The 18,127-nt window shown below is 41.1% G+C and overlaps 1 protein-coding gene across 3 annotated transcripts in view; it reads left to right on the forward strand.

The window, feature by feature from the left end:
* Window positions 1-2,736: 2,736 nt before the first annotated feature.
* PHKA2 (phosphorylase kinase regulatory subunit alpha 2) overlaps window positions 2,737-18,127 on the forward strand; it is a 66,073-nt gene continuing 50,682 nt past the window's right edge. For 2 of the 3 annotated variants that reach the window (XM_036270245.1, XM_036270246.1), the window contains exons 1-2: window positions 2,737-2,830; window positions 3,178-3,409. In XM_036270245.1, coding sequence (XP_036126138.1) covers window positions 3,332-3,409 — 78 coding nt within the window. In that variant the 5' untranslated portion in view covers window positions 2,737-2,830; window positions 3,178-3,331. Of the gene's footprint in view, window positions 2,831-3,177; window positions 3,410-13,836; window positions 13,897-18,127 lie in introns of those variants that run through there. The other variant, XM_036270247.1, reaches the window with a different exon arrangement.

Genomic DNA, 18,127 nt, shown 5'->3' on the forward strand with positions numbered 1-18,127 from the left:
AGTCACTAAAATTCACTTGTAAATTTAAAAGCTAATAAGTAGTAGCCTTCCTTCTTGGTTTTATCCCTGGATTTCAAGCTTATTAAAAAATATAGCTCATATGATAATATACATTGAAGCACAGACCAAAACCTAAGAATGTAGGCTGGCTATATGTCAAAAAGGGTGTGTGTATAGCAGAATTTATAAAAAATGAGATCAGGAAACTGAAAATGTTTCTATACTGGATAGAAATAACAGGTAATCAGCAAAAGTCATCAGTTATTTCCCCCATGGCTGCAAAATGAACTCTTGAAGAGGCACTCAATGTGAAAAAAGCAGTAATGAAAAGAAGCAATGATCCCAGCTTTTAGATGCAGAATATATGAGTTCTAGTAAGAGTACATATTCAGATTCCAAAAGACATTTAATGACGATAACTTAATGTCTAGTTTTATTTACACATAGACCATAGCAAATTCTGCATGGAGGCACATCACATGAATCGCTGAATAATTTAAGAAAGTTACCCAGACTGTTAATAAGAAAACAAAAAGTATGTGAGATGATGAGAGGTTTGGTGCTTTAGTTGAGTGGCACAGATTTATGTTACGGAATTTTTTAAATGAACTTGATTAGGGACCATACATAGGGGACCAAACTGAGCAGGACTGGTTTTCATTCATTCATTCATTCACTCATTCAACATTAATTGAGCTACAACTACATGCTCAACAATATACCAGACATAGTCCCGGAAGTAATGATGATTTCCATAAATAACTTACAATCCAGTTAGAAAACCATGCTGCACATGAAAAAAATTACTGAGGCAATACATTATTGTCAAATGATGAAAGCACCTATGATTTATGAAATACTTTTCTATGAGCCAGGCATGGTGCTAAGGGCTTTATATTCATCCTCTTAATCGTCATAGCCACGCTAGGAGGTAGGTGCTGTTATTACCCCCATTCTACAGATGAGAACAGTGAATTTGAAACAGCTAAAACAGCAAGCCTAAGCTCACACCACTTGTAAAGGGCAGATCTGGAATTTAAACTCAATTTGAATTCACTCCAAGACCTAAACTCTTAGTAAGGAAATTGCTATGGGAATTCAGAGAATGGGGAGGGCTAACTGGAGGGAGGAGCTGTGAGGACACTTAAAGAAAAAATAGGTTTCAATTTGCATCTCTCTGATGATTAGTGATGTTGAGCATTTCTTCATATGTCTTTTGGCCATTTGTATGTACCAATCATCAGAGAGATGCAAATTAAAACAACAATGAGGTATCACCTCACACCTGTCAGAATGGCCGCCATCAACAAATCATCAAACAAGTGTTGGCGAGGGTGTGGAGAAAAGGGGACTCTAGTACACTGCTGGTGGGAATGCAGACTGGTGCAGCCGCGATGGAAAACAATATGGTGCTACCTCAAAAAATTAAAAATTGAACTTCCATTTGACCCAGTGATCCCACTGCTAGGAATATACCCTAAGAAGCCTGAAACACCAATCAGGAAGAATATATGTACCCCCATGTTCATAGCAGCACTATTTACAATAGCTAAGATCTGGAAACAGCCCAAGTGTCCACCAGTAGACGAATGGATAAAAAAGCTGTGCAGCGGTAAGAAAGAAAGATCTCTTATCTTTTGAGATGACATGGAGGGACCTGGAAAGTATTATCTTAAGTGAAAGAAGCCAAGCAGAAAAAGACAAATACCATATGGTCTCACTTATATACGGAATATAATGAACATAACAGTCTGAGGAATACAGTAGACCCAGAAACATGGAAGTAGGGCACAGACTGACATCCCTCAGAAGAGGGGGTGGGGGGGTGAGAAGAGATAAACCACAGAACTTATATGCATGTATGCATGACCAATGGACATGGACAACTAAGCCAGGGATGGGGCGGAGGTGGGGTGGGGGGGTGCCAATGGGGTAAAAAGGTAAAATATCTGTAACAAAAAAATAAATAAATAATTTAAAAAAAGAAAAAGAAAAAATAGGTTTCAGACAGGCAAGGAGGAGGAGGAAGGGCCTGTTGGGTGAAGAAGCATACAGTAAATGTATGGCGACTAGAGACGGGCTTGTGGAAACAACAGTTACCTTAGAGGAGGTGTCCAGTGTAATTCATAGGGGGCCAGATTTTGTTGGAAAATGAATACTGGACCAATGATTGTGAAGTGCAGGTAATTATGGGCCACGAGAAACTAATCTAAGTTTCAAGGTGTAGCCCTATAGGAGATGAACTGCAGGCTTGGCTGGATGAGCCAAGGTGACCAGGAGCGGGGCTGGGGGCGCTGGGGACCCTGTCCTAGCCGTTCCCCTTTTTCTTCCCTACTGAACCCCACTACTGGATTTCTGCTCAGTGGTGGAGACTCAGCCAAGAGCAGGCGGCCCGTGGAGGGGCGCCCAGGAGGCCGCAGTGGGCAGATCTATTTCTTTCGCCTACAGTGAAGTTGGTGGCTCATCCTGGGAGCCTCCTCTCGGCTGCTTCATGCCCCGCTGGGAGCCCGTCCTCTACCCCCGCCTCCTTGGAGGGTTCCGCTCCGCTGGGGGGGCAGGGGGAGGGGCAGGGCTGGAGGGCGGGGCCAGGGGCCATACTGTGCGCTCACCTCTGAGAGGCGGGGCCTCTGGCGACGAAGAGAGCTTGGGGGGAGTCCTGGGCCCCAAGGGGGCACGCGCCTACTTTGCGCCGAGGCGTCCGCTCCGCGCCGGGGGCGGAGCCAGAGGCGGGTCTACGGGCGGGGCCCAGGCCAGGTCCCTGGCGTCAAGGTGGCCGCTTCGGGAAGGTCAGGTTCTCCAGCCACCGCTGGAGTCGGGGGCCGGCGGGGAGGTGAGGGGCTCCGGGAGGGAGCCGGGTTCCCCGCTGCTCCCGCGGACCAGCCCTTTCTCCTTCCCCCCAAGGCCGCCGCTCGGCCGGTTCCTTTCCGGGGCGGGGGCGGGACTGGGGCGGGGCTGTGAGTGGGCCGCGGCGGTCGGGCAGGACAGGGTTGGGGTCCTTCCCCGGGCCTCCTTCCCACCTCCCTTAGACGATAAAGGCTTGGCGGGTGTCGTCGCCCCACGCCCGGAACCCAGTTCCCCGCTTCTCCCGCAGGGCCACTGGAGCGCCAGCTCCGATCCCCGCGCCTTCCAGTCGTTTGAAATTCTGGTTGTTTTTCAATCATACTCTGTTTCCATCAGTTTTGCAAGCCCCGACCTAAGGCCGCTGGGTTTCATCCCAAGAACTGACGGAGACTGAGTGTTCGGGAACCAGGCCCGTTTGGCAGCCTCAGCCCGGGCGTCCCACCTCCACGCAGCAGGTCTCGCGCCGCGGCCCCTGCGGAGCAGCGCCGAGATGAGGAGCAGGAGCAATTCCGGGGTTCGCTTGGACGGTTATGCGAGGCTGGTTCAGCAAACCATCCTGTGTTACCAGGTAAAGAGGGATCACCCCCCTCCCCCAGTCCCATCTTGTGTCCTGAGATTTTGCAGTTAAGAGGTTTCTCTTTAAATCCAGTCCCGCTGGTCTGTGATTACCCCCCACCCCTCAATCCCACCCCATCTTCTCTGAGTCAGGTGACCAAAGGGCTATGTGGCTACTCTTCACAGAATTTTTGCCCACTGTTTGGGATCAAAAACAGGAAGAGTTTCCTGGGCGCTCTGGGTACAAAATGCGCCTTTTTGCATTGACTCTGCTTCTTTTGGATGAGAGAGGAGGTGTATATAGGTTGGACAGAGCCCACTGAATGAGGATGGTGAACTCTGGACTGCGAGGACAGTAGACAGGAGTGAAGAAGCTCCTGAGGTGTGCGTCTCACTGGAGTGTACAGGCGGCTGCTGTCCCTCCGTGGGTCACCTTGTTAGAGACCCACCTGGGAGGGCCTTAGCTTACTCTGGTTGCTACTTTACAGATGAGAAAACTGCAGGCCCAAAAGGTTACTGCATGTACTAGGGTCAGACCCAAATGCAGGTTTTCTGCTCCCAAGTTTCAGGGGACCTCTGAAGCTGCCTGTGGTCTGAAGTATGAGTATGCCTGCTGTTTTGTATTCCTGGGCTAAAGTTATTTGTGGGTCCATCATGTAAGATAACTGGACTATTTTTATTCCTAGTGAAGACAGCAGCTATGCTGCTTACCGTCAATCAACAGCAACTATTTATAAGACCTCCTGTCAGAAAAAGAAGTGGCATTCCATGGTTAGAGACCTGGCCTGCAAGTTGGGACTCATGGTCACTCTCAAACCACTAACCATTTTCCCTTCTTTGCCAATTTCTCAGCCTTGTTTCCTCATTCTGGAAATATTTATTCTGTACCTATTATATACAAGGCACTCTGTCAGGTGCTGGGCTCACACAAAAGAATAAATTATTGTAGTACAGTGAGATTTATGCATAGGATATAGGTCCAGAATCCACTGTCTGAAACCCCTGAGGTCAGATGTGGTTTGCAAGACAGAAATGTTTGGATTTTTAGAAAGATGATGTACATATATTATGTATTCTATAATAGTTGCAGTGGAGTCTGGAGAGCACCCTTAATTAAACACATTATTTCCACATCCAAATATGAATGTTCACACTGAGTAGGAAAGTAAAGATTGAAAATAATTTCACGTCAGTTCAAGTCATCTTTTGCCACCAAATGAGCTTGCTGCAAACTTATGAAAACACTTGAAATTTTCACAGCTTATTGGCTTTTGAAACTGCACATGAAGGATTGTGGCTCTTATTTTGGGAGGTTAGCCTGGTTTGGGGAACAGGAGAGGAGTCCTGGAAGAGAGAATGTTCAAGATGAGAAATGAAAAAGGAGTAAGTAGGTGAATGGAGGTTATTTTTTGCCTTCCTCTTTGGATTATATTATAATTACATCTACAGAGTGTTTTAAAATCCAAATTGAATGACTGTTCCCTTCATTACTGTGATGGAAGGGGCTATAAGGTGAACTGATAAAGCTTGGTTGTTGTGTCATACCTGGGTTTAAATCTCTAGCTCTGCTTTGAACGAACAACATGTACTTGACCTCTCTGAGTCCATGCCTTCATCTGTAAAGTGGGAATAATAGCACCTGCCTCCACTGAGGTATTATGAAGAAAAAAATAGTGCCCAGTCTATAGTAGGTAATCAGTAAATAGTGAGTGCTATTGGTGGGTGTTAAGACTTTGATGTAGGCCACACATACCCAGGCCAGATGCCCTTGCCTCACCACCCTGGCCCATTATATTCCCTTTCCTAAAGGTTCTGATCCAACAACTAATTCTTTTTTTTTTTTTTGTATGTGTCCCTAGTGGGAACTGAACCCGGGACTCTCTGGTCCTCAGGCCGATACTCCAACCACTGAGCCAAACCGGCCAGGGCAACTACTAATTCTTTTTGGTCTTCGAACATAATTATGTCTTCCACTGATGTGGTGAGATCCTTAACTATAGAGATCTCATTAGTTTTGTCCCTTTTGCATCAAGCAGTGCTCCACACAATGAAAGTTACCTTTAAGTCCTTGGTGATGAAATACTTCCTGCAGTCTCTGAGCTATCCTAATGACCCAACTATTGATCGAGGCTTGTGGTCTCTCAGGAGCAAAAGAACTAACTTCTTGTTAAAGCAAATGTGCAATGTTGGACTTTCTTCTCTAACATTTTAATGATTAAAAAGTTGTCTGAGCCTTTAGTTGTATTTATTTTGGGGGTAGTTGGCGAAAAGCGTTCACGTTTGCCCTCTTTTCCCCTGCCTGGCTGCACTGTCAAGCTCTATGGCCAACCCAAATACTCCAAATATGGTTCTGCTGGGAAATCCCATGAGCCTGCACTTGTAGAGTCCTACTTCTTCCCATCTTCCTCCACCCTATACCCATCCTGCTCCAACAACTAGTCTTCATAGATGTAGAACTCTAACCCATTTAGGGCTTCATCATTTTTTCTGACTGATCTTAGGCACATCACTTAACCACTCTAAAAATGAATGAGTAATTTTACGTTATGTATATTTTACCCACAATAAAAAAAATGAATGAGCTGGAATAACGGTTTCTGAAGTTTATGCTGTATCTCCTCATCTACAGTAGATATGTGCAGGTATTTATGAAGCACTTTTCAATGTCAGGTGGTACAAGCTCTGAACTCTGTTTCTGATTTGCTTTTCAAATCAAGATCAACTTATATGGAATTCACTTGTTAGAAATCATTCAGTGTTAATATGTCAAACTCATAAACATTCTTCTGTTAGAGGCAATAGTTTGTTCATATCAGCTAGCATGTCAACTAATTCCTTTTCCTGTATCTGTGAAAGAGAATTTTTTCCATTAGTCATTTGTCAAATATGCTTGCTGCTAAATATTATTTGAATCTTCAAGCAAAGAACGAAAGAGCTATGTTTATGAAAGGGTCATTTTGCAGGTTTGCTTTTATATATCGAGAGAGTATAAATATGTACTCTAGGAAGTATCTTCAAATATTTGTTGACTTAAAAAAATTACTAGATTTTCTTTGGCCAGATAAGAAATACTAACTTTGTACATTTCTTAAATATCAGCTCTGTTTGCAGGCTTATTTATAAAAGTGTTCAGTACAACGTGATGATAAGAGAATATGGATCAGAAAGAAAAATGATCAACACACTGTTCACTGTAACTGCAGATTATTTGGTATAAAAAGCAGATAATTAAGAGACCAGGACAGTAATTAAATAATGCTATTTAGCAGCAATGAAATTTAAAATGAAAAGAATAGAATAACCAAAACATGGAATAATGGAAAAATAGTAATACTTTTTAAAAAGATATAATTAACTACTAGAAAGTAGTAATATGATAGAAGAATGGGAAGAGACTGGAGTTACAGCATTCTAAGGCCCTTATCACATTAAGAAAGAGGATAGCCTGGCTGGTGTGTCTCAGTGGTTGAGCATTGACCCATGTACGAAGAGGTCACCAGTTTGATTCCTGGTCAGGGCACATGCACAGGTTGTGGGCCTGATCCCCAGTGGGGGGCATGCAGGAGGCTCTCTCCCATCAATGTTTCTGTCTCTCTCCCTCTAAAATCAATGAAGAAAAAAATATTTTAAAAAGGAGGATAGAGGTATTATATATTTTAAGTCAGGAGTTCATGTTTAAGCATTACCATTAAAATAATATAAGTGGAATATATAATTTTTAAAGCAATGGAGAACCAAAGAAAATTTGATAACTCCACAAGAAGGAAGGAAAAGAATGCCAGAGGGAACAGGAAGTAATAAAAAACATACAATAATCGTAAAGGATAAAACAGGAAGATGCAAATAAGTCCAACTATATTAGTAATCACAATAAATGTAAATTTTTAAATTAGCCAGATAATAGAAATTATTTTAAAATGATTTTACAGATACATGTGGTTTTTAAGAGACAAAACCTAAAACAGAGGACACTGAAAGGTTGAAAGTAATTTAGTGGGACAAGGTATACTAGGAAAATGCTAACCAAAAAAAAAAAAATATTTTTTTGTAATTATATTAATATCAAACAGTACATTTTGAAATTTAAAAATATATATTATTAAGGATAAAAAATGTTATTGCTAAATAACAAAAAGATCATTCACCAAAAAAAATAAAGCAATTCTAAACCCACAGAATACTAACAATATGGCTTCAAAATGTATAAAGCAAAAATTGACCAAATTGTAGAAGTTAAATCCATAATTAGTAGAAGTTTTTTAATTCCCCTCTCTCAGATACTAATAGATAAAGCAGAGAAATAATTAGGACATAGAAAATTTGAGCACTGTAAGAAACAAACTTCAAGTATGCATACATAGAACTCTGTGCTCCACCAATAGAAAATAGTAATTTTTCTATTTTGCAAAGTATATTTTTCAAAAATTGATAACAAATTAGGGTATAAAGAAAGTATCAAAAATACTGAAAAATCAATTTTATGCACAGTTGTTTTTTTTTTTGCCAAAATGCAAGAAAATTAGAGTAATAACAAATAATTGCTAAAGCCCTCCCAAATATGTCTGGAATCTTACTAAGCCAACTTCTAAATATATCTAAATAGATCGTGGATATCTATGTCTTGGATATTTATATGTGTCATGGATCTAAGAAGTGGTTAAAATGGACATTATGAAATATCTAAAACTGAATAACAACAAAAGCATTCCAAACCCAAATTTACGGAATATAGCTAAGGTGGGATTTGAAGAGAAATTTATGTCCTGAAATGTATATATTAGAAAAGAAGAAAGATTTAAAAATTCATGAATCAAAATTGAGAAGAGGACAACAGAATGCACCCAGGAAAATGAAAGAAAGGAAATAATAAAATAGGAGTAATATTGTAATATAAAACAAATAATAAATATTGTCAAAACCAAAAGCTGTTTTTTAGAGAAGACGAATAAGTGGGTAAACTGGCAGGGCAATGGGAGAGGAGAGACAAATAAACAATATAGGAGAACATGGAAAGATACTATGAATAATTTTGGCAGTAAATTTGAAAATGTAAATGGACAGTTTTCTAGATAAATGTTACCAACATTAACTCAAGAAAAAATGAAATCCTAATTAGACCTATAACCATTAGAGAAATTGAATGAGTCAAAAAAGTCCTAGTCAAAGATGGGTTTACAGACTAGGACCATGGAACATTTAGAGGTTTATTTATTCACTTCTCTTTGAGGGTGAAGGAATTTGGCTTTTATTCTGAGTGGGAAGGGAAACCATGAGAGAGTTTTGAGCAGACCAGTGAGACCTAAATAATACTTGAGAAGAATCACTTGGGGGTAAGGGGGAAATCCCTCTTTCCCTCTTCTGATTCTTTTTGTCTGACTGAATAATCAAATCAGTAGGAGGCAGATTGACAAGAGAAAATAAAATTTAAGCTCGCATTTATGGGAACCCCATATATATGAGAGAGTCAGAGACCCCGCATATATGAGAGGTTCAGAGATAGAAAGGGAGGTTGAGATGTATAAGACATCCTGAGCTAGGGATGAGGTAAGGTGCCTTGGGGGCTTCAGAAGGTCATTGCAGGATGATAAGAGTAATAAATAGTAAATTACTAAATTGCCGTATAGATAGGTCAAAATAAGTTATTATTGATAATCTCTACGGACAATGCCTCTAATTCAAATTCTCCTGGGGTGGGGGACTGGGCAGAAATTTCTCTTGAGCTTGAAGCTAAAATTGCCTTTAGCTGAAGGCAATCTGCATAACACTGAAGCACATTTTGGGGTGGCTCATTCTGAACCTTCACATGCTCCACCAGCTGCATGGAACATTGACCATAAGGTGCCAAGGAGCAAAGCAGGGTGACTAATTAGGAAGTTTCTTCATTTGGAGCATGATGGCTCAGACAAGAGTGGTTGCAGTGGAGATAGCTGAGAGTGGTAGAATTTTGGGGAAATTTTGAAGACAGAGACAATAGGATTTACTGGTGAATTGGGTGTAAGATGTGTGGGAAAAAGAGAAGTCAAGGATGACTAAGGTTTGGGGCTTGAGCACCTGGTAGGATGGGATTGCTATTTACTGAGATAGGGAAAGTTGTAGAGAAGCAAGTTTGGGGAGAAAGATAAGGAGTTTAATGAAGTTTGAGGTGCCCATTAGGCATCCAAGTAGAAATAGTAAGTAGGCCATTGAATTTGAGTCAAGGGAGAGGTCTGAGCTGGAGATAAAAACCTAGGAATTATTGGTACATATGTGATGTTTAAAAGGCCATGGGGCTGGATGAGATCACAGGAGTGAGGGTAGACAAAAAAGAGATGATGTTCAAAGAGGAGCTTTCCCAAAATGAAGAGATCCAGAAGCTGAGGAGGAACCACTGAGGGAAACCGAAGAGAAGCAGAGTGAGAATTACTGGAGCAAAGCCCTTGAGTGAGTTCGAGGGATTGGAGTGTAGCATATATGTGGCAGGCGACCTTAGAGAGAAGCACAGATAGTTTATCCATCAAAACAAGAGGGATGGCCAGGTACATAATTGCCATGTTCTCTTTCAGTTGTTTCTACTTTCTCAGAGAAACACGAGGCAGGGTCATCAGCCAAGAGTAAAAATAGAGAGGAGATATCAGAGGTTTGAAGAAAGAGAAGGAAATGATGGACCAGGGATTTCTAGTATGATTGTTGGACAGCATGGGGGAAGGGTCATTAATTTCGAGTGAGTTCAATCAGTATGGCTGTGTATTTTTCTCCATTCAGCTGCCCAGGTACACCCCCAGAGCAGGCAAAAAGTCAGATTTAACCAGAGCGGGGGTTTTTCCTGGTGAGTACAATGGAGTCAGAGGGGGGTCAAGAGATTAACAGATAACCCCATATCTTAAATAAATTGTTTCAGATAAAAGATAAAGAAGGATAACTCCCAATTCCTTTTATATGGCCAATATCCTGAGATACCACAATCAAACGACAGAATGAGAAACAATATTCGTGGAGGAAATTCACGTATAAATATCAATGCAGAAATAGTAAAATACAAATAAAATGAGTCCAGCAATGTATAAAAATTTACATCATGATCAAATGGGGTATACCAGGAATATCAGGAACTTTACTATAAGAAAATCTATTAATGTAATTTACCACATTAGTAAATTAAAGGAAAAATGCTGTGATCATCTCAATAGATATAGAAAAGCATTTGATAAAATTCAGCATCTATAAATGATTTTTTAAAAGCACCTCTTAGCAAACTAAGCATGCAAGGGAATTTTATTATCCTGATAAAGGATAATGTTAAAATCTACAAACATCATAATAATCTGTTGATGAAAGATTAGAAACAATATCTTTAAAGTCAGGAACATCAAGGATCCTCTTTATCACTCTATTCACCATTGTAATTGTGACCCATGTAACAGACATGGAAAAGAAATGAAAAGTAGGTATAGAGGTGTCTTTTCCTAAATTGCTGCTTATTAGACCCCTCCCCCCAAGTTTACAACTAATTTGCACACTGCAAGAGTTCCTGGGCCTAAACATTTGCACCATCTCATATGACTGCATTATTGTTTATAGAGAAATAAACTGTGTAGGTAGCCAAGTATTGCAGGCATTTATCTCATTCCAGCTTTGTTTCCGATCCTAGTGCTCAACCTAAAATTTTCGAAACTCACAGAAACCACCAGTCTGGGCCCCTTATGTGCAAATGGCTTTACTACTCTTCAGAGATGTTAATTCCTTTTTTTTTTCTTCTTTATTTATTTGAGAGAGAGAGGAAGGGAGAGGGAGAGAGACATAGAAACATTGATGGGAGAGAACATCGATTGGCCACCTCCTGCATGCCCCCCATGGGGGATTTGGCCCACAACCTGGGGATGTGCCCTGACCAGGAATCGAACTGGCGACCTCTTGATGCATGGGTCGATGCTCAACCACTGAGCCACACTGGCTGCGTAAAGAGAGATGTAATTCTTTATCTCTTGCTAATTCCAGTGGAAAGGCGAGGTATTACTGAGATGTCAGTCCTTAGTCTGGTGTTGTGGAATCTTACAGTACACATTCAAATGCAGTGAGGCCTTATCTAAACACCCATCTTCTTCCCCTGTTCCCATGAAATGTGGCTTTTAGCCTCTTGTAGCCCTGATCCGCCCTCTGTGTATGTTGCAGGTAGTGAATGTCCTTTTTATTTTTTATTTATTTATTTATTTTTATCCTCACCCGAGGATATTTTTCCATTTTTTGTACAGATAGAGTGGGAGGGAGAGAGAGGAAGGGAGAGAGAGAGAGAAACATCTACGTGAAGGGACACATTGAGTGGCTGCCACCCGCACGACCAACCAGGGCCGGGGACAAACTGCAACCGAAGTACGTGCCCTTAGCGGGAACCGAACCCGGGTCTCTCCGGACTGGAGGCCGACGCTCTAACCGCTGAGCCAAACTGGCCAGGGCGTGAATGTCCCTTTTAAAACACAGTGCTTGTATACCAGATGCACTCTGCCAGGCTGGCAGTTCAGTGCAACTCTCATTCCCCTTGTTCTGAAAACTCTGCTTCCATGAACACAGCATTGGCTTTTGGTATCCACTCACATGCTGTTGGTAGGTTGCTGTTAAAACTTGCAGTCAGTGTTGTACACTTGAAATTTCTTGTATCTAAGTATTGGGGCAAGATGTGGCTGGGTCACAGGGTAGTTGCTGGGGTGGGAGAGGGAGGCTGATTTGGAAAAGAGAGAAGAGGTTCTGTTTAAAGATTTGTTAGAGCCCTGGGAGTGGGAGTGTATGTGCATAGAGAGCTGAGTCAACTCAAAAGTGTGGGAGTGATGGCTAATAAAATTAGTCCAGCAGACATTTATTAAACATGTGAGCCCAATAAAGAAATTTTTGTTGAGCCTGGCCAGTGTGGCTCAGTGGTTGACCATCAATCCATGCACCAAGAGGTCCCACTTCAATTCCTGGTCAGGGCACATTCCCAGGTTGTGGGCCGGATCCCCAGTGGTGGACATGCAGGAGGTGAGGCGGCCAATTGATGTTTTCTCTCATCTATTTTTTATCTCTCTCTTCCTCGCCCTTCCTCTCTCTCTAAAATCAATAAAGAAAAAAAAAGTAATAGCTTTAAAAAGAGAGAGAGAAAGAGAAATTCTTGTTGAATTCTAGTTTGTTTCGACCTACTATTCTAGTCCAAAAGCATTCTGCTGTTCTCATATAGGCTCAGCATCCACTTTGCAACCCATACATGTCCCTTCCTTTATATGCACACACCCTGTAAGGAGCAGTAGATATCAGCATTTCAGCATCTCTGCCCTCTTTGGTTGTTAAAATCTGCCCTATCCTTTGCTTGTTCTGAGAATCATCTTTGTATTGCCTCCAGCCAAGAAGATTGTGTAAGTGTTATTTCTTGAGCTTGTATAATGAAGACTTCAGCTTTTAAAAAAATTTTTAAGGAGATAATAATGTTGAATATTTGTTTTTAAACTACATACACCATCCTAGGGAGTCATGTACCCTATTCTCTCGGCCACACTCTATCATTGTACCCCTACCCCCGTGAAGTTCGCTGTCCTACCTTCTAACTTCTCAAACTTCACCTCTGTTCTGTGAGGTTACTGTTCTCTATTTCAGCCATCTCTTCTCTTAGTCTAGCAGTAAGTCATTTCCTGTGTTTGAAGCAGCTCTCTGTTTTATTCAGTTTTCTACTTTTAAAGCAAAAATGAAGCTTTACCTCCTGTTTGAATCAATCCCAAGGTTCATGCTGTACATGCCTGATTTGCTTCTTTAGGGTTTCCTAAAGAAAGATTGAACAGAAGAATGTGCAGAAAAAAACAAGCATTCTTAAAGGGAAAATTACTTGTATTAGCTATACATAATACAAATATAGGTAGATAATATTTATACTTTTAGTATCTTTGAAAATATATTTCAGGCTATAAATCAGTAAAAATATAACCCTTATTTATTTATTTATTTATTTAGCACCTAACTAGGCCAGGACCTTGGCTTAAAGTGATAAACCAAAAAGGCAGACTCTGCCCTTAGGAAGCTTAAAGCATGGAAACAATACTGAAGACTGTGCCAGAAAGATATCCCCCCTTTTTTATTTATTTATTTTTTTAGAGAGAGAAACATTGATTGGTTGCCTCTCGCATGTGCCCTGATAGGGGATCAAACTCGCAACCTGGGTATGTGCCCTGACTGGGAATTGAACCTACCACCTTCTGGTGTATGGGGCGATACTCTGACCAACTGAGCCACATGGGCCAAAGCAAGATAGCCCATATTTATGGATCAGAAATCTTAATATGGTTGAGATGACATTACTCCCCAATCTGATCTACAGATTTAACACAGTCCTATCAAGAGCCCAGCTACCTTTTTGAAGAAATTGACAAGCTGATCCTACAATTCCTATGAAAATGCAAGGGACCCAGAATTGTCAAAACAATCTTGAAAAAACAGAATGAAGTTGGAGGATTCACACTTTATGACTCACTTCCCCTACAGCAGGGGCACTGATCAGGTCTTGGGGTAGGTCTGTGCTGTCTTCTCTAACACTTCATTGGGCCACTGCCATTGACTCTTTGTAGCTCTCCTTATAGCTAACATTGACTGAGATCCACCCCATCCTCTTCCTTTATGGCCCCACACCTGTCACCTCAGGAAATAGTTATTGAGTGGTAGAGTGACTCTTAATTACATAATTTGTCACTGATATTAATTTATTTTTAATGAAAACATTTAGTAAAATAAAACAGAAGGGGATGATTTATATAAATGAGCAAAACCCAAGCCTAAAGAAGGGGAAAGGCAAAGAACTGGGGGTAGAGAGGGTGCAGATTTGCCAGGGTTTTTATCTCAACCATAACATGGGATAAAATGCATCCACTACCAATATTAACAGTAAAAATAAAAGAGGACACTCAAGCATTTTTTCCTAATAAAAATAATGATGGTTGCTTGGCCAGTGTGGCTCAGTTGGTTGAGTGTGGCCCTGTGCGCCAAGAGGTCACCAGTTCAATTCCCAGTCAGGGCACATGCCCAGGTTTGGGGCTCGATCCCCAGTAAGGGGCCATGCAGGGGGCGGCCAATCAGTTTCTCTCTCTCTCTCTCTCTCTCTCTCTCTCTCTCTCTCTCTCTCCCCCTAAAAAATTAATAAAAAGTAAGAAAGAAAGATCTCTTACCCTTTAAGACGACATGGAGGAACCTGGAGAGAGTACTACGCTAAGCATAATAAGCCAGTCAGAGAAAGACAAGTATCACATGATCTCACTTATGTGTGGAATATAATGAACAAAATAAGCTGTCGAACAAAATAGATCCAGGGCCAGAGAAGTAGGGAATAGACAAACCTCAGAGGGAAGGGGGCTGGGGCAGGGTGGGATAAACCAAAGAACTTATATGCATATATGCACAACCAATGGACAGACAATAGTGAGGTGAAGGCGGGAGGGGCATCTGTAATACTTTCAACAATAAGGGCAAATTTTAAAAATCAATAAAAAACATATATGGAAAAAAAAAAAAACCCACAGTGGTTACATTGAGTTAACTTGTATATTCTTCCCCAACCATGTATCTTCATCTGATCTCCTGAAATAATTATATGAAAAAGAATACAGTCAGACCTTGGTTTTTGAACATCTCCCATCTCAAACAATTCGCTTCTCAATCCCACAATCCTTCCATTCTGATGCCTGTATGATCAGTCACATGTCTCATGATCAGTCACATCTCTTGATCAGTCACGTATTTCTCAGGTGACAAAGGAGAGAAGGCATGAATATGAGTCAGTTTACAGTTGTTAACACCTCAAGAAATTGTGCTGTGAATATTTTCGTGTTTTTTTGCTTTTATTGCTGCTTATTATTGTTACTAAATTTTCATCTATTACTGTACATTTTATTTTTTTGTTAAATTTTCATTTACATGTCATGTCCTTTTTTTTTTTAATCCTCACCTGAGGACATTTTTTCATTTTTTGATCAGATAGAGTGGGAGGGAGAGAGAGGAAGAGAGAGAGAGAAACATCGGCACGAAAGGGATACATCGAATGGTTGCCACCTGCACAACCCAACAAGGACCAGGGACAAACTGCAACGGAGGTACGTGCCCTTAGCGGGAACCAAACCCGGGTCTCTCTGGACCACAGGCCAATGCTCTAACCGCTGAGCCAAACTGGCCAGGGCTGTCATGTCTTTTTTGTTTTTAAAGTATTTATAGATTAAACAGTATATTAGACATGTACTATATATAAGAAAGGTTAAAACAGAATCATTTGGGGATCTGTAATGTATTAATTCAATTTACATTATTTCTAATGAGAAAAAATGCTTTGGTTTTTGAACATCTTTCCAGAATGAATGAAGTTCGAGAACCAAGATTCTACTATAGTATGAATGAAATCTGTTCAAATACAGTTATTGAGCACTGATTTGTGCTGTTAGACACAGTCTAAAATGCTTGATATGGATTAATTTATTTAATCTTCACGAACATCTCCATGAGTTCCAGGCACTATTCTAATTCCTGTTTGATAGATGGAGAGACAATGAGATAATTTGTTCAAGGTCACAGCTGGATTGTGGTAGAGCTTTGAACACTGGCAGTCTGTTTCCAGAACCTGTGCTCTTAAACACAACACATTGAAGGTTATGTGTGGGTATAGCTAAAACTAAGTTACCTTTTTTAAAGATTGGAAAGTGCCCTGTCTGGTTTGGCTCAGCGGTTAGAGCGTCGGCCTGCGGTCCAGAGAGACCGGGGTTCGGTTCCTGCTAAGGGCACGTACCTCAGTTGCAGTTTTTCCCCCGGCCCTGGTTGGGTCGTGTGGGTGACAACCACTCGATGTGTCCCTTTCATGTCGATGTTTCTCTCTCTCTCTCTCTCTCTCTCTCTCTCTCTCTCTCTCTCTCCCCCTCACTCCCTCACTCCCTCCCACTCTATCTGAACAAAAAAATGGAAAAATAAGAAAAATAAAAATAAAGATTGGAAAGCAATTTATGGCTAAGATTGGAAAGCAGTTTATGGCTAAGATGACATATCTTGAAGCCACAGGCTTAACCTGGATAAATATACCTACCTTCCTCTTGTCTGAAATTTGCCTGTTTGTGTTTAGCTTATAAAATTGCATCAGATATGGAGGCCTTTTGTTCCTCCTCCACTGAGATAACTAATGTAAGCAGAAGACCCCAGAGCTCTGACAGACCTGTTGGGTGGTTCACAAAAATCAGTGACTGTGAATGCAGGTGATACAGTACAGTTCACCTCTAACTAGGGGAATAGCTCAAACAAAACCACTGGGTCATTCTTTTTATTTATTTATTTATGTATTTATTTAATTTATTTTTGTTATAGATGTTTCTCCTTTTTCCCCCATTGACACCCTCCTTCTGTTCCTGCCCCGCCCCCAGCATTGTCTATGTCCATTGGTTATGTTTATATGCATAAGTTCTTTGGTTTACCTCTTCCCTTCCCCTCACCCCCTTCTCTGAAGCTTGTCAGTCTGAACCCTTCTTCTATGTCTCTGGGTCTATTTTGTTCATTATGTTCCAAAAATAAGTGAGATCACGTGATATTTGTCTTTCTCTGACTGGCTTGTTTCGCTTAGCATAATACTCTCCAGGTCCCTCCATGTGGTCTCAAAACATAAGAGATCTTTCTTTCTTACAGCTGCATAGTATTCCATTGTGTATATGTACCACAGCTTTTTTTATCCATTCATCTACTGATGGACACTTGGGCTGTTTACAGATGTTAGCTATTGTAAATAGTGCTGCTATGACCATAGGGGTACATATATTCTTTCTTATTGGTATTTCAGGATTCTTAGGGTATATTCCTAGAAGTGGGATCACTGGGTCAAATAGAGGTTCCATTTTTAATTTTTTGAGGAAACACCATAACCACTGGGTCATTCTTATAAAAAGGGACAGCTGACTGGGGATCACAAAGTATCTTCCAGTCTATGATCATTTTAGTTTTTATGACTCACATCAAAATGGAACTTTGCACATCTTCTTACAACACAATACATTATTTTCAATAGACTTAAAGAGAGAAGCAAGTCCTAGTCAGCTCTGGCTGCTCTAACAAAATACCGCAGACTGGGTGGCTTAAACAACAGAAATTTATTTCTCACAGTTCTAGAGGCTGGGAAGTCCGACATCAGTGCAACAGCACAGTTGGGTTCTGGTGAGAACCCTCTTCTGGGTTACAGACAGCTGACTTCTTGTTGCATTCTCACGTGGCAGAAGGGAAACAAGTGGGCCTTCTGGTCTCTTCTTATGAGGGCTCTGCCTTGATGACCTAATCACCTCCCAAAGACATCACCTCAAAATACCATCACATTAGGAATTAGATGTCAACATATGAATTTTGGGCAGACACAAACATTCAGTTCATGACAGTAAGTATTCCTTTTGCTGAGTGCACTAGGGCCCCAATTTAGCATGGCTTATATATACAATTCTAAATATGGGGATTGCCAAAACACCAGATTACCTCTCTGTAGTAGAACAAGGGGTTCAAACAGTCTATCTAGTTCTGGGTGGGGATGAACTAATCCACTTCAACAGTTAAGCCCAAGCTAAAGAATAAACGAGGTGACTTTCAGTTAACAGGACAGTGATATTTTGTAATCCAAACCACACTTGGCGCTATGTGCAAATAGCCACTGCTGTGTCATCGGAAGGCTGTTTGTCTCTATGGACTCAGGGTTGATGGGTACACCAGGAAGGGACTGAGTCCTTTCCCTGGATGTTCT

Source organism: Molossus molossus, unplaced genomic scaffold, assembly GCF_014108415.1.
Source record: "Molossus molossus isolate mMolMol1 unplaced genomic scaffold, mMolMol1.p scaffold_m16_p_2, whole genome shotgun sequence".
Taxonomy (NCBI): domain Eukaryota; kingdom Metazoa; phylum Chordata; class Mammalia; order Chiroptera; family Molossidae; genus Molossus; species Molossus molossus.